Source organism: Mirounga angustirostris, unplaced genomic scaffold (genome assembly GCF_029215605.1).
Source record: "Mirounga angustirostris isolate CCGP_5_RB_7025 unplaced genomic scaffold, mMirAng1.0.hap1 SCAF_7, whole genome shotgun sequence".
In the NCBI taxonomy this organism is placed as follows: Eukaryota; Metazoa; Chordata; class Mammalia; order Carnivora; family Phocidae; genus Mirounga; species Mirounga angustirostris.
In genome coordinates this window covers 25,920,227-25,937,847 of record NW_026991715.1, presented here as the reverse complement: position 1 = coordinate 25,937,847, position 17,621 = coordinate 25,920,227, and the positions used below count along the sequence as shown (strand labels likewise).

Here is a 17,621-nt window from a genome sequence, read left to right as displayed (position 1 = left end):
CATGATCCCAGGGTCCTGGGATCGAGCCCCGCATCAGGCTCCCTGCTTGGCGGGAAGCCTGCTTCTCCCTCTCCTGCTCCCCCTGCTTGTGTTCCCTCTCTCGCTGTGTCTCTCTCTGTCAAATAAATAAAAAATCTTTGAAAAAAAAAAATAGAAGAGTGAAGCTGTCAATGCATTTTGCTGAGGGATTTAAACTTCAACCTCCCTCATTTAATTGTCAAATTTCCATTCACACTTTATGTATTTTAATTAAGCACTATAATTTTTTTTGAAGATTATTATTATTATTATTTTTTAAGATTTTATTTATTTGCGAGAGAGAGAATGAGAGACAGAGAGCATGAGAGGGAGGAGGGTCAGAGGGAGAAGCAGACTCCCTGTCGAGCAGGGAGCCCGATGCGGGACTCGATCCCGGGACTCCAGGATCATGACCTGAGCCGAAGGCAGTAGCTTAACCAACTGAGCCACCCAGGCGCCCAAGCACTATAATTTTTAAATGATAGTTTAAAGCATCATTTAAGAATCAGTGAAAAGTGAATCAAATTTTACTTAGGTAGCTGCTTAATTCAATCATAGGGTTTTAGAGATAGCAGCAGTGGACAAGTTAGCTGCCACAGAGCATAGCATTGTCCTAAATGTTTTCTGGAAACTTCTCTCCCCACTAGGTTCTCCTCACCTAGGCGCAGTTGTTTGAATCAGAGGTTGTTCTCTTCATACATATATGGCCAACAAGCACTGTTCTCAGACAATCTGGAACTGAGACCCAGGGATTTTAGCCTGGGTGTGGCTGCTGTCTTGAATATAGGAAATGAAAACTCAAGAGTGGCTGTTTGTGTTATTTTCCTCATGTGAACTGAAAATCAGAGTGAGCTGGGCTGCAGCAATAGTGAAGAATGAAGCAAGCGCAGAGGTTGGGGTGGAGGGTGTCTCTGGATAGCCTGTAGCAATCCAGTCTGTTCCTGAAGCTCAGTTTCAACCCAGCTTCTGTGAGATGCACATTTATTTTTTAAACCAATTCCCTCCTCTTTCCCCCTCTCTCTCTAGCTAGGTAAAGGTTATTCCTGAGCACACTCCTTAATTTAAATCTCTTGCATGCACAAAATCTGTTTCTCTGGGAATCTGTTAGTCACACCTAAAATATTTCTAACTAATACATCATCTAGTCCATACTTCCCATTGTACAGGAAAAGAAACACAAGTCCAGGGATGATAAATGATTTGCTCAAAGACCACATTTTCAGCGACAGAATCGTGACTAGAACCCAGTCTCCTCCCTTTTTGCCAGGTTTTTCTCTAGGTGATGCTAGATAGACATTTATTGAATGAATGAATGACCCCATGAATGAATTCACCTTGAATCTCAGCTTGTAATTAGCTTTTTCTAACAGGTTTGCTCTCTTCTTTTGGTCTGAATAGGTGACAAACTGTCTCTGGGGTACTTACTTCCCAGAAGGGAAAACGCTCAGCTTTAGAGTTGTGCTTCTCCTGCTCAGTTTCAGCTAATTATGGAAAGGCCTTATTTGGTATAGCAGATTCTGTGCATGGCCCAGATGTCCCTTTCAGAAGGAGGCATTCATTTCCCTAGCTCCTGGAAGTGTTGGCTGCTGAAGGTTCACAAATGTTGCTCTTTCTGGTTATACCACTGAAGGGAATTGCCTTAGTGAGGCTATGCTTCTTCCCTGGGGTCCGCCTGTCCTCCATTACAGCTGATGCCAGGAAACAAAAGTCTGGTCCCCTTGCCTCAACTCAGCACAATTCTGAAGGCCATTTCATCTCCAGTCTTCCTCTGCAGCTGTGTGGCAGTTCAAAAACTCCCTCTGCCCAATCTCCCTTACTCCCTCACAGAGGTTATTCCTGAGCACACTCCTTAATTTAAATCTCTTGCATACATAAAATCTGTTTCTCTGGGAATCTTATCTAACACAGTAGAACTTTCACTCTGTTACCAGAGTAAAAGATAAAGAGGAGCAAAAAAGCTACATAAAGCAGTTTGTATCTTAAGATTCCCCAAAGTTCTCCTGTCTCACAAACAAAGCTCCATTTTTTCATTCTCATTGATATTTTAAAAGTGTTAGCTGTGTTATTTTATAACTGTTTACTTCTTTAAGAAATTAAAAGTACATCATCTTGTATATTTATTGTATTTTATCAACCACTTTCTAATAAATTACTTTTATATTCTTTTTTTTTTTTTTTAAAGATTTTATTTATTTGACAGAGAGAGACACAGCGAGAGAGGGAACACAAGCAGGGGGAGTGGGAAAGGGAGTAGCAGGCTTCCCGCCGAGCAGGGTGCCTGATGCGGGGCTCGATCCCAGGACCCTGGGACCATGACCTGAGCCAAAGGCAGACATTTAATGACTGAGCCACCCAGGCGCCCCTACTTTTATATTCTTAAAACTCTGTTTAATCCCTGTATAGCAGTAATTATACTACAACTGCCTCCTTTGCTGGTCTTAACTTTGAATCTCTAGCACCTATCTTTCAGACTGCCCCTGAGCAATTCAGTTAATGTTGGTTGAATAAATAGATTGTATTCAGTTGAAATTTGGAAAAAGATTACAGCAGAACAAAATTCTTAAACTGAAGGCCTGAATCACATTTCATTAAATAAGATTTCTTTTTAAAAATTTTAAAAATTTTTACTTTATTTTATAAGATTTTATTCATTTATTTGAGAGAATGAGAGAGAACACGGGGGGAGCAGTGGTGGAGAGAGAGGCGGAAGCAGATTCTCTGCTGAGCAGGGACCTGGGACACAAGGCTTGATACCAGGACCCTGGGCCTACTGAGCCACCCAGGTGCCCCTGAATAAGATTTCTTATACTCAGAAGCCTTGAGATATTAACAATGGATTGTCAGAAAGACATTTTAGAGACTTGTTTCTAAAAGAATCAGTATCTGAAATTCTGAGTTTGGCAACATGTGAACTAAGCTAACGTAGAACCATTCCCCTCCAACAAAATGCTGAATGAGATTCAATTTTTAATTTCCTCCAACTTTTATTTTGAAGAATTTCAAGGCTGAAGAAAACTTCAAAGTCTGTAAACAAACAAACAAAAAACCTTACCTTTTTTTTTTCTTTCTCTCCTTGAATGTCTTTATGAACTAATGGGTTATTTTATTTTTTATTTAATGTATTAGTCCATGATAGTCTAATTATTATTTTTGATCCATAAATTGTCCCAAATTTGAGTGAAGAGTTCTTTCAATCTGGCTTCTGTGTCCTTTTAACATTACAACATTAGTCTTTTAGTATTTCTTTGTATTCTGGCTCATATTACACGGCTAAGCTCACAAGAAAAGAAAGGAAATTCGTATTTGCTAGAAAGTAAAGATAACTGAAAGCCAAAACAGATTGTAATTGTAAACTGACACTGAGGTAACCTGGGAGGCTGTGAGGGGACCTGGACCTGGGCCTTAATACCGAGGGGCTTAGATTTTAGTTCCCGCATATCAACAGGTGATAAGCCCCTGGACTGGGGTGTAGCATGGATAGAAGTGAGACCTCTGTGTAAAGCAAGTCCCCTTCAAAGAGCTGCAAGTACCATGAAAGGGGACTGAAAAACTGTTCATAAGGCCAGAGAGAGAGCAAAGATCCAGGGACTCTGGGTGGAGGAAAAAAACTACTGGTGAGAGAAGAAAATCACTACACCATTCAGTGATTCAGTATCAGTTTTAAATTACCTGAGTGGTATGGACATCTCCAAGGTACTCTTGGCATTACCTGAAAAAGGCATGTATAAAATCTCTTTGGAGGAACACTCCCATGATCTACAATTCCACATGAGATCTTCAGAGAAATAACAATTGCCATTCAAGATACACACATAAAAAATTAAGGACACATGAGTAAAGACTGTCATGAACAAAGGAGTATTGAAAATCTAGACAGTTGATATAATAGAATATTCTGAGAGATACTATAAAATTAGTATTTTTTTTTTTTAGAGTACATGTGAGTAGGGTCGGGGGAGGGGAAGGCTCTGTGCCCAGCATGGAGCCCAACATGGGACTTGATCCCATGACCCTGAGATCGTGACCTGAGCTGAAATCAAGAGTCAGACACTTAAATGACTGAGCCACCCAGGCACCCCTAAAATTAGTATCTTTCAATGATGAAACATATAAAGTTTAGATCAAGTCACTGTGCAAAAGGAACAGTGTATTTGATTAAAAAACCAAACATAATGACAAGAAATGAAAAATAAAGTCACTGAAATTACAAGAGAAATGCATGGTGTGAATAAAATGATCAGCCACAGATGAAGAAAGTAGTAATGAATTAGAGCAGATACTAAACCAGTAAAATTGAGCAAAGTACCAGAATGAAGCACAATGAGAGATGCCTAAGAGAAGCTCCATTAGGAAAAAACTGTAGAGAATATTTGTGAGATATTGAAAATATAATGGATGAGAAATTTCCAAAATTGAAGCATGGCATGAATCCTCAGAAAAATGAAATACACCAAGTTTGAGTAAGATAAACAAAAATAAAATCCCTATCTAGAATACCGAAGAAAACACAAAAATCTTAAAAGCAATCATAAAGAAAGGGCAAATAAGGTAAAAGGGACTGGAATTAAACTGCTAATAAACATGTCAGCAGTAAAACGAGGTTAAAAGACAATACAAAGTATCTGTGAAGTGCTAAGGGCAAAAAAAGCCAACATAGAATTCTGTACCTTACTAAACTATTATTCAAGAAAAAGGGTGAAAATAAGTATTTACAGACACAGGTAATTATTGAAAGAAATATTAAGAATGTATAGAATGGTCAACTGCTACTATTTTCAGTTCTTCGACCAATACTACACTTAAAAAGAAAATCACTATAGGGGTGCCTGGGTGGCTCAGTCCTTGAGCGTCTGCTTTCGGCTCAGGTCATGATCCCAGGGTCCTGAGATCGAGCCCTGCATCGGGCTCCCTGCTCGGTGGGAAGCCTGCTTCTCCCTCTCCCACTCCCCCTGCTTGTGTTCTCTTTCTCGCTGTGTCTCTGTCAAATAAATAAATAAAAATCTTAAAAAAAAAATCACTATAGCTTTGTAGTATTTTTTTAACAGCTTTATTGTATTATAGTTGATATAGTTAACTATATTTAAAATGTACACATGTATTTTGTACATTTTTTGACATGTGCATACACACATGAATCCATTACCACAATCAAGGTAATGAACATATACATTACCCTCCAAAATTTCCTCATGTACCTTTTTAATCTCACCCTCCATCCCTCCCCATGCCCTCATCCCCTGGCAACTACTGATCTGCTTTCTATCACTATGAATTAGTTTGTAATTTCTAGAGTTTTATATAAACAGAATCATAAAATATGTACTTGTTTTTATCTGTTTCTTTCACTCAGGATAAAGTATTTTGAGATTCATTTATGTTGTTGCATGTAACAATAGCTCATTTCTTTTTATTCCAGAGAAGTATTCCTTTGTATGGATATGATAAACAAAATTTGTTTATTCATTCATCTGCTGATGGACATCTGGGTTGTTTCGTTGTGGGCCATTACAAATAAAGTTGCTAGAAATAAGTCTTTTTTATTGAGATATAATTGACATATAATATTATACTAGTTTCAGTGTACAATGTAATGATTCAGTGTTGGTATGTATTATGAAATAATCACAATAAGTAAAATAACAATAAGTCTAGTTAAAATTCATCACCACACATAGTTGTAGTATCTTTTCTTGTGATGAGAACTTTTAAAATTTACTCTTTCCATCTTTCAAATATACAATATTATTAACTACAGTCACCATGCTGTACATTACATCCCCATGATTTATTTTTTTACAACTGGAAGTTTGTACCTTTTGACCACCTTTGATCACCCTTTTTGCCCACCCCTCACCCCTTGTCTCTGGAAGCTACCAATCTGTTCTCTGTACCTATGAGTTTGGCCTTTTGTTTTCAGAGTCCACAAATAAGTGAGATCATATAATATTTGTCTTTCTCTGTCTTATTTCACTTAGCATAATGTCCTCAAGGTCCATCCAATTTGTTGCAAATGGCAAGATTTTATTCTTTTTTATAGCTGAATAATATTCCTATATATATATATATATATATTATATACACATATCACATTTTCTTTATCCATTTACCCATCAATGGACAGGTTACTTCCATGTCTTGGCTACTGTAAATATGCTGCAGTGAATATGGGGGTGCATATATCTTTTCCAGTTAGTGTTTTCATTTTCTTTGGATAAGAAGTGGAAGTGCTGGATCAAATGGTAGTTTTATTTTGAATTTTTTGAGAAACTTCCATACTGTTTTTCCATCATGCCTGCACCAGTTTACATTCTATCAACGGTGTACAAAGATTCCTTTTTGTCCATATTCACAGCAAAACTTATCTCTTGTCTTTTTGAAAAGAGTCATTCTAACAGATATGAGGTGATATCTCATTGTGGTTTTGATTTGCATTTCGCTGATGAATAGTGATGTTGAGCTTCTTTTCATGTAGTTGTTGTCCATTTGTATGTCTTCTTCGGAAAAATGTCTATTCAGATCTTCTGCCCATTTATTAAATTGGATTGTTTGTTTTTTGCTATTGAGTTATATCAGTTCTTCATATATTTTGGATATTAGTCCCTTATCAGATATGATCTGCAAATATTTTCTCCAATTCCATAGGTTGCCTTTTCATCTGGTTGATGGTTTCCTTTGCTGTGCAGTATCAGTAAGTCTTTGCATGGATAAATGCTTTCGTTTCTCTTAAATACCAAGGAGTGGAAAGTTTGGATTATATGGGGAGTATATGTTTAACTTCTTAATAGATTTTCAAATTTGTTCTGCCATTTTGCATTGCATTCAGCAATGTGTGGGAATTTCAGTTCCTCTAGATCCTTGCCAACCCTTGGCATGGTCACTCATTCTAATTTTAGCTACCAGAAAAGGTATGTAGCAGTATTCAATTGTGATTTTAACTTCCAAAGAGTAATGATGTTGAACATCTTTTCATGTGCCTATTTTCCACTTGTATATCTTTTTGATAATTTGATAACTTGATAATTTTTTCAAATATTGATCTGTTTTAAAAATTAGGTTGTCCCCTTTTAAAAGCTCTTTATATATTTGAGATCCAAGTTTTTTTTTTTTAGATTTTATTTATTTATTTGACAGAGAGTGAGAGGGAACACAAGCAGAGGGGATCTGGAGAGGGAGAAGCAGGCTCCTCGCTGAGCAGGGAGCCCTATGTGGGGCTAGATCCCAGGACCCTGGGACCATGACCTGAGCCAAAGGCAGACGCCTAATGACTGAGCCACCCAGGTGCCCCTGGATACAAGTTCTTTATCAGTTTATTATTTGTGAATATTTTCTCCCAGTCTGTGCTTGCCTTTTCATTCTCTTTACAGTTACCTTTTACAGAGCAAAGGTTTTACATTTTGATAAACTCCAGTTTCTTAAATTTTTCTTTAATGTATGGTGTATTTTGTGTCTTATCTAAGAAATCTATGCCTAACTCAAAGTCACAAAGATTCTCTACTGTTATTTCAAGAAGTTTTACAGTTTTAGGCTTTACATTTAAGTCTATGATTGATTTTGAATTAATTTTATATATATAGTTTGAGGTATGGATCAAAGTTCCATTTTTTGCATATGAATAGCTAATTTTACTCTTTTGTCATAGCTGACTTAGTTATTTATGGACCTTTGTTATTTCTCATAAGTTTCTGAGTAAATTTTAGTAGTTCCTCAAAAAACCCTACTGCACTTTTAACTGTGATTACAATGAATTTAAAGGTCAATATGGGTAGAATCACCACGAGCATAAGTTTCCCCAATTACATCACTAAAATTCTCTTGCCATAGTCATCAAAACCACCTCCATTTGTCTAAATCCTACTGGAATTTTAATTGCAATTACCCTGCAACACTCCCTCTCCAATGAAACACTTTTTTCACTTGGCTTCTAGGACTCTACCCCTGGGGTCAACAAACTTTCTATATGGGGACCAGATAGTAATTTTAAAGTTTGTGGATCAGTTTCTGTTGCAGTTACTCAACTATGCCATTATAGTATGAAAGCAGCTATGGGGAAAAATATAAATGAACAAATGTGGTAGTATTCCAATAAAATTTTATTTACAAAAAAAGGCAGTGGGTCAGATTTAGTCTCTCTGAGCCACAGTCTGCCAACCTCTGTTCTACATTCTCTTTGGTTTCATTCCACCTTACTGGAAACTTCTCTGTCTCTTGTGCTTATCGTTCCTTATTTCCTTAACCTCTTAACATTGGAGTAATCTAGGACTCAACTTTCCTTCTTTAGGTATAATCAATTTCTTGGTGATTTCATCCAATATTATGATTTTAAGTAGTTTATCTATATTAATGGCTGCCAAATACGTATGTCCAGCCCAGACAACTTCCTCAACTCCAGCTATTACATTAGATGTCTTATTAATATCTCCACTTGGATATCTAATAGGCATTTCAATCAATACATGTCCAAAACTAAACTCCTGATCTTTGTCCAAAACCTAGTCTGTTTTCACCATAATAATTGATGGCAACAATATATTTCCAGTTGCTCAGGCCAAAACCCTTGGGAATCATCCCTGACCCCTTTCTTTTTGTCTCACCTCACATTTAATCCATCAGGAAAACCATGAGCTCTATCAAAATATATCCAGAATCTTGGCCACTTCTTATCACCATCATTGCTGCCACTCTGGTCTAAGCCATTATCACCTCTTACCTAATTTATGCAACAGATTTCTAATTGATATCCATGCATTCAACCTTGCTCATAGTCTCTTCTCAGCATAATAGCCAAAGTGATCTCTTTAAAAGTTAAAATCTTATCATATCACTTCTCTTTTCAAAACCATCTAACGGCTCTGTATTTTATTAAGAGTGAAAACCATAGTCCTTTTAATAGCCCACATAAACTGGAATCCACTCCCCACCTCCTTTTACCACATCATTTCTACAATTTCATCTCTTACTACTCACCCCATTAACCACTTTGCTCCTGTCACTGGGTTCTCTTCAAAGACAGCAGGCATGAACCAGTCATGAAACTAGCAGTTTGCTATTTGGAAAGCTCTCCCCTTAGATATATGCATGGCTAGATCCCTCACATCCTCACCTTTACTCAACTATCACTGGTCTTTACTCAACTATCACTTTCTTCATGAGAACTTCCCTGATCACATCTAAAATTGCAACACCCTACTGTTCCCAGCTTCCCTATCTCCCTTTCCTGCCTTTCCTTCTAATTTACTTATTAATTTTGTTTATTGTTTAATTTTGTTTATTGTCTATCTATCACCTCCAGAAGTAAATTCCCCTAGGGCAGTGAATTAGTGAGTCCCAATAGGAAATAGATGGTACACTTAAAACACGGCAGTTTGAGAATGATTTACTTGTAAAGGGACTATTTACAAAACTATGAGTGTAGGGGAACCCACATGGATAGTAGCAGATGAGCTGTTGCAACCCCAGGTCTGCAGAGGAAAGGGAAGCTCTTACCCAAACTGGAAGGAGAGAACTGTACAGAACTCACCTTGAGAGAAGCTTTGAGGGATACTGCAGTCTGAGGCAACTTCTCAGGGATAGTCAGAAAGATAAATACCTGCCTTCACTCTCCTCCTTCCTTCTGATCTCCTGCCAGCATCTCTCATTAGAGAACCAGCCAAAAGTCAGAGGGTACAGAAGCCACTTGAGCTGGTTCATACAGGTCAGTACTCCCAGATAAGGTTGCAAGCAGGGTCAAAAAAGGCTGAAAGTGGATCTAAAATGACAAACAAGATAAGGCAGGCATTTTTGTTATTTGCATTCATGTCTGTATCATACTCACAATAGGTTTACAATGAAAGAGTGTCTAGGTCTCTCCGTTCAAAGAAGAGGGATGATTGATTATGCCAACTGCTACTGAGAGAATGAATAAAATGAGGACTAAAAATTGACCTTTGGACTTCCAAGTGGAGGTCACCAGTACCTGGGACAAGGGTTTGATTGGAGTGGCAGAGATTAAGTCTTGATTGGGAGCTCTATAAGACAGAGTTGGGAAAGAAGTGGCACAGTAAGCATAGAAGCTTCGTAGTAAAAAAGTGCAGAAAAATAGTGTTGAAGCTCAAGGACGGAGGTGAGTTCGATAAAGTTTTTTTTTTAAGATGGGAAATATTTCAGAATGTTGAATGCTGTTGAAAACAATCCAGTGGAGAGAGGGGGGAAAAAAGATTTGGTGGAGAGGGATAATTGTAGGAACAAAGTCCTTAAATGATTCCAATATATAGTAACTTGGGATATGATCACATTGTTTTACATGTAATCAGGAAAAGGATAGGCTATCCAATAAATGATGCTGAGGCAAACTTTTCTCATAAAAAAGGATAAAATTAAACCTCTCCCTCATATTATAAACAAAAATAAATTCTAGATGGCATAAAGGACCAAACATAAAAAGCAAAACTTAAATGTTTAAAGGAAAATGTATTAGAACACCTCTGACTATGGAGTAGAAAAGAATTACTTAAAAAGGTACAAAAGCAAAAGAAATTTAAAAATGGACACACTAAAATAAACTCCCATACTACAGGTTTATATAAACAGTGTTAAAAGACAAGTTACATTATGGAAGAAGACATTTACATCACAGATAACAGACTCAGGATTAGTACTCAATATGTCAAAAGGGATCAGTAAGAAAAAGCCAGACAATCCAAGAGAAAAAAGTGAACAAAGGATATGAACACACATTCATAAAGGAAAACTGTAATGACCAATAAACACAAGATGATCTACTTCATCTGTAATCCAGAAATGCAAATTAAAATGTGATACCATTTCATATCCATCAATTTGAAAAAAATGAGAGAAGTTATATAAAACAATAGTGAGGATATGGAAAAATGGGACCTCTCACACAGTGCTGACTAGAATATAAACTGGTACAAATACTTTATTTTTTTTATTTGACAGAGACAGAGAGTACAAGCAGGGGGAACGGCAGGCGGAGGCAGAGGGAGAGGGAGAAGCAGGCTCCCCGCTCAGCAGGGAGCCTGATGTGGGGCTCGATCCCAGGACCCCGGGATCATGACCCGAGCCGAAGGCAGACGCCCAACCGTCTGAGCCACCCAGGCGCCCTGGTACAACTATTTTAAAGAACAATTTAAAAATTCCTGGAAGGATTGAATATGCACATACCCCATGCCTCAATGGTTCTGCCTCCTCATATAAATTCAGATAAACTTTGGGTACAAGAATTCATGTGCTGGAGTTTTTGGTAAATTTGTTTGCAGTATCAAAAAACAAGACAATACTATTGTTCATCAAGAGACATGAATAAACTAGTTCACTCTTACAATGGAATAAGACATAAAAGACCCAGATATTTATGCAACAAAATAGATCAATCCCATGTAAAAAAAATAAAAAAAGAATAGATCTTTAAAACCTAAGTATGATGAAAATAAGTTACGGAACACATGGAGCATAACACCATTTATTTTCATTTTAAAACCTCAAAACAATACATTGTTTTGAATACACATACATTTGGTAAAAGTATAAAAACAAGTATGGGAATGATATCCACCAGCTGTAAAACAGTAATTATACCTGAAAAGAGACAAGAGAAAGAAAAGTGGGACTTTAGCTTTATAAGATTTTGTGACTTATAAGGAAGGATATCTTTAAACAAATATGGCAAAATGTAACCTCTGTCAAATGTGGGAATGAGGTTCACGAGTGTCCAATATACTAGATGCTAATATTTTTACTATTGCATAATTAAGTTTTAAATAAATCACTAGTAGCTTAAGTACTGTCCTTTAAAAATTATTCATTGATCTACACACTGTAAAAAGTACTTAAGCATGCAGGAATTACCATAATAAAAATCCCCAATTTACCAGTCCTTTCACCAAATCTCATTCTCCTACCTAACTACAATTGATCCCTGAACAACCTGGGGGGTTAGGGGCACTGAATTCCCACGCAGTTGAAAATGGACATATAACTTTTTTTTTCCTTGAAGATTTTATTTATTTATTTGACAGAGAGAGAGACAGCGAGAGAGGGAACACAAGCAGGGGGAGTGGGAGAGGAAGAAGCAGGCTTCCCGCAGAGCAGGGAGCCTATGCGGGGCTCGATCCCAGGACCCTGGGATCATGACCTGAGCCGAAGGCAGACGCTTAACGACTGAGCCACCCAGGCACCCCTCGACATATAACTTTTAATTGCTCCAAAACCTAACTACTAATAGCTTACTTGTTGGCCTTACTAATAACATAGTTGATTAACACATATTTTGTATGTTATGTATATTATATACTATATTCTTAGAATAAAGCTAGAGAAAAGAAAATATTAAGAAAATCATAAGGACAAGAAAATATACAGTACTGTACTCTATCAAAAAGAAAAGGTCCACGTTATAAATGGACCCATGCAGTTCAACCCTTGTTCAAAGGTCAACTGTACTAACATTAAGCATGTTTATTTCTTAAAGGTATGTAGATTTCTATTCATTTGTGTGTGTGTGTGTGTGTGTGTGTATATATATATATATATATATGCATATATGCACAAATGTGTGCACAAATACTTTTGTATGTAAATGGATTCATAGATAACATATATTCTGTGACTGGCTTCTTTCACTTGATGGTATATATATTTTGCATCAGTCTTTTCAACACCTGCATAATATCCCAAAGCTACATTTCCTATAATTGTTGCCTTAAATTTGGAAATTTAGGCCATTTTCAATTTTTTACAATTATAAACAATGCTACAGAAATTCCTATACATATATCTGAGTGTTCATTTATTAGTATTCTTGTGTGCTATGGAGATGAAAGATTGAGTAATATGTTTATTTTATTATTATTTTTTAAAGATTTTTATTTTTTTGACAGAGAGAGAGAGAGAGCACAAGCAGGGGGAATGGCAGGCAGACGGAGAGGGAGGATCCCCGCTAAGGATCCCTGCTAAGCAAGGAGCCCGACGTGGGGCTCGATCCTAGCATCCTGGAATCATGACCTGAGCCAAAGGCAGATGCTTACCTGACTGAGCCACCCAGGTGCCCCAATATGTTTATTTTAAATTTTGATGTCAATTTTCCTTTCAAAAAGGCTCTATCACTTACATCCCTTCCAGAAATATTTGAGAGTGCCCATTTCCTCACACCCATGTTACTTTTACAAATAATGGATATGATCAGTTTCTTTAACTTTTGCAAATTTGATGAACAAAAAGTTTCATATTGTTTTAATTTACCTTTCTCTGATCAGTAGAGAGGCTTAATCTTTCTTCTTTTGTGAACTTTTTATTTATATCATTTGTCCATTTTTCACTGAGTTATCTTTTACTGAGTCATAGGAGCACTTATATCTTAAAACTCTTTTAATCATTATGTTGGCAGCAAATATTTTCTGTAAACTTTTTTTATAGTAGCTTTTACAGATTACATAAGTTACATTTTTTTTTTTTTTAAGATTTTATTTATTTATTTGGCAGAGAGAGACACAGCAAGAGAGGGAACACAAGCAGGGGGAGTGGCAGAGGGAGAAGCAGGCTTCCCGCTGAGCAGGGAGCCCGATGCGGGGCTCGATCCCAGGACCCTGGGATCATGACCTGAGCCGAAGGCAGACGCTTAACGACTGAGCCACCCAGGTGCCCCCATAAGTTACATATTTTTACATAGATGTATCTTTAATCTTTCGGGATTTTGATAGATAACATTTAAATTGTTCATGTCCATAATTTTCAGTTGTCCCATCTAGGAACATAGTATGTCTTTCATTTTTAAGTTACACAGTTTTTTAAAAAAAGTCTATTACTATTTTATAGTTTTGTCTGCTAATATAAACACGATCTTTTTTCTTATATATATACAAGATATACATACATCTTGAAGAAAATCTCAAAGCCACTGGCTTTAATAAAATATGTGAATTATTAATCTCTATTGCTCCTAATGGTAAGTTTATAAAAAAAAAAATCTGTTGAGATATTTAAATTAATGTGAATGAAGAATGGAACACAGGAATTAAGATTAAAGAAAAAAAGCTAGGGGGGCGCCTGGGTGGCTCAGTCGGTGAAGCATCTGCCTTCAGCTCAGGTCATGATTCCAGGGTCCTGAGATGGAGTCCTGCAATGGGCTCCCTGCTCAGTGGGGAGCCTGCTTCTCTCTCTCCCCTTGTTCCTTCCCCCTGCTCATGCTCTCTGTCCAATAAATAAATAAATCCTTTAAAAAATGAAAAAAAGCTAGGAACTACTAAAAACGTTCAATATTACTAAAATAATTAAAATATATTAAGTTAACCTAGGTCAGCCAATGTTCCTCCAAATATATAATATAGATACTTAATGAAACAATACTAAGTCAGGGAATTTATCAGTGATTGTACTGTGACAACTTTCAACATTCTTTTATAAGAGCAAATTTCAAATATGAAACAAGTAGGTATAATTTCCACATAAATAATAACTACACATGGGAGTTGAAAAATTAACGTTGCAAATCATTTGACATGTATAAACCATTTCACAGACTACTAAACACTCTTCTCACAAGTATTAGAAGGCATTAAGGATAGTTAATGGCTTAATGTTAAGTGTAATATGTCTGAGGAATTTAGCAAAATCTTTGATCTCTTAAAATTAAATTATTTTATCATTTTTTAAATTATTTTAAAATATGACATTTTATATCCACTATGGATATACCCATGTTTTGCCAACAAAGCTTGCATTAAGAATCCTATAAAAATTGAAAACTCTGTATCATTACTGAATGGGAGAATTGGTCAGTGAATGGGAGAGAACACACTGCTCACTAAGACGAGAATGGTAAAGATACACAGATAAAAGAGAAACAAGAAGAATATTAAATACAATTTTTTAGTTCCCACCATTAGATGGTAGAATGACACACTGTTTTGTGATACTGCCACTCACGTCAGGGACGGATGGGACATGTGGAAGAAAAGCCATCTAAGTTTTATTGATTAAAATCGAAAGAAGGTAGCCACATATTACATTTTCACAATAAAGTCTAGCTGTGGCCTAGGTACACTATTTCTACTAAGGATGTATTACATAGTTTGATTAAGGGTCATTATTTCCTAAAAAAAATTAGGATTTCTTTATTCCATAGTGATCCTAGGTGATTTTGATATTTTATTCATCTATCTTCAGAAGACTTACTAGAAAAATGTCTTTACAGGAACAGAGAGATACTCTATCTCTGAAAGGAAACTGAATAATTATTTGTTAGCTACAGAAATAATTTCAGTGCTGGGGCGCCTGGGTGGCTCAGTCATTAAGCGTCTGCCTTCGGCTCAGGTCATGGTCCCCGGGTCCTGGGATCGAGCCCAGCATCGGGCTCCCTGCTCAGCGGGAAGCCTGCTTCTCCCTCTCCCACTCCTCCTGCTTGTGTTCCCTCTCTTGCTGTGTCTCTGTCAAATAAATAAAATCTTAAAAAAAAAAAAAAAGAAAGAATTTCAGTGCTTTAGGAAACAAAGGCCACCTTCTGTGGAGAGCTGGCACATATTGTGATTTTTTTTGACCAATTTAATGTTTATGGAACTAAACACAAATTTAATCTAATAATTTTAATCTTATAGTTTCATTTCATGTGGGAGGAAAACCCACCAACTTGTCAAATCACTGCATTCTTAGTTATGTTAAGACCAAAGTACTCGGGGCGCCTGGGTGGCTCAGTCATTAAGCATCGGCCTTCGGCTCAGGTCATGATCCCAGGGTCCTGGGATTGAGCCCCGCATCAGGCTCCCTGCTCAGCGGGAAGCCTGCTTCTCCTTCTCCCACTCCTCCTGCTTGTGCTCCCGCTCTCCCTGTCTCTCTGTCAGATAAATAAATAAAATCTTAAAAAAAAAAAAAAAGACCAAAATACTCATCAAGGTCAAAGAGAAATGAGTATGACATACTTCCTGAGCATTTATTTTAGTTTATAAAGTTTGATTTTTTAAAGCAAATAACATGTCTTATTTAATGCTGTCTAGGAATATTTAACTATGTTCTGCAGTTTTCAGCAATGTCCTTTTAATGTGAAATTGTTATGAAGTGATACTTTAATTCATTCATTTTCAATAGGCTGGTTCTGAAATACTTGCATTTCCAAAACTTTTGCCAGAGTTATGTACTTAAGATTAAAAACTAAAAGACTTGATTTTATCCTAGAAAACTCATTGCTTCTGAGTTGGTGCATCACAATATGGCACATTTTCTATAAGGAGCTCTTTCCTAGGGACCAATTCTGAAAGAAAAACAAAAAGAATAATTGATATCATTAAAATTAAAATAAAATGAACATACTCATTTCCCTCTAAAATTTCTAAGAGTAAAATACTGAATTTTAAGGTAAATCTTCCAGAAATATTTCATTTCAGATAACTTCAAAAGTGAAGTCCTTGATTTTAAATGGAAAACTGTTAACAGGATTCTCATTTCAGATTATATTAAAACATCTATGATCAACTTAACCCTTTATGATTTATTAAATATAACTACCTGAACAGAATTCGGCTAATATACATTATCACCTATCTGATGAGAGATTACTGATAATTAAAACAATCAACTTGAAAATTTGTTGAACTGCCTACTATATAAAAAGCAAGACCATTTTCCTAACTTAAAGACTCTAAATGAATTTTACAGAACAGTGGTTCTCAAATGGGGGTGTTTTGGGTTGTCGTACCAAGTGAGAATGCTACTGGCATTTAGAGAGCAGGAGCCAGAGATGTATGGGACAACCTGGTGCAGTAAAGAACTATGCTGTACAAAATGTCAACAGTGCCCCACTGAGAAACTCAGTCAAACAACAACAACAAAAAATATAAGTCTTCGGTGAGACATCCTACTGGAGGTCAAGTGAGAGAGCACTCTTAATTAAGATAAGAAATTTTGTAAAGATCAATGATTTTTCCTTTTTTTTTTTCCCAGGAGAGCTGAATTCAGCTATCAGGATCAAAAAATGCTCACATCACATTCTATGAAATAACTTGGATATACTCTTCAAAAATATCATGGTCAGGAAAGACAAAGAAAGATTGAAGAATTGCTCCAGATTAAGGAAGACTAAAAAAATAGTGACTAAATGCTATTTGTGTGATCCTCAATTGGATCCTAGACCAGAGGGAATTTTCTTCTTCTACTAGAGAAGACAAGTTAGGACAAATGAAAACATCTGAATGGTAGAGTTGTATCAATGTTAATATTCTGGTTTTGATAATTACACTGTGGTTTTATAAGAGAATATCTTTGCAAATTTAGCAAACATATATGAAAGTATTTTTAAGAAATACACTCTTTCTCCAAATCTAATCTTAGTGGGCTGTCATGATTTTTAAAATGACCATTTGGGGGTAAAGAGGCATTATGTTTACAATTTACCCTCAGAACATTTAGAAAAAAAATGAGGGTTGGATAATAAAGCAAATGTGGTAAATGTTAGCATTTGTGGAATCTGGGTAAAGGAAATTTCCATACCCTTCAACATCTCTTACATCTTTTCTGTAAATTTGAATTATTAAAAAAATTTTTAAAAAGGTATCATTAAAACAAATTCAATTGAAAAGGAAAAACACCTGATCTAACTAAAATAATGTTATGAGCCAGAT

The 17,621-nt window shown here is 36.3% G+C and overlaps 2 protein-coding genes across 3 annotated transcripts in view; both read right to left on the bottom strand.

The window, feature by feature from the left end:
* Window positions 1-17,621, bottom strand: part of CDC42SE2 (CDC42 small effector 2) — a 181,350-nt gene that overhangs the window by 150,891 nt on the left and 12,838 nt on the right. Inside the window, exon 2 of the mRNA XM_064595866.1 lies at window positions 9,536-9,763. The gene's annotated coding sequence lies outside the window, so the exon portion shown is untranslated. The remainder of the gene's footprint in view (window positions 1-9,535; window positions 9,764-17,621) is intronic.
* LYRM7 (LYR motif containing 7) overlaps window positions 11,461-17,621 on the bottom strand; it is a 33,328-nt gene continuing 27,167 nt past the window's right edge. Inside the window, exons 5-6 of one of the 2 annotated variants that reach the window (XR_006789998.3) lie at window positions 16,113-16,255; window positions 11,461-11,592 (exon numbers count right to left, since the gene is read on the bottom strand). Coding sequence is in view for 1 of the 2 variants with exons in the window: in XM_045870224.3 (XP_045726180.1) it covers window positions 16,185-16,255 (71 nt within the window). In the remaining variant the exon portion in view is untranslated. Of the gene's footprint in view, window positions 16,256-17,621 lie in introns of both variants that reach the window. The other variant, XM_045870224.3, reaches the window with a different exon arrangement.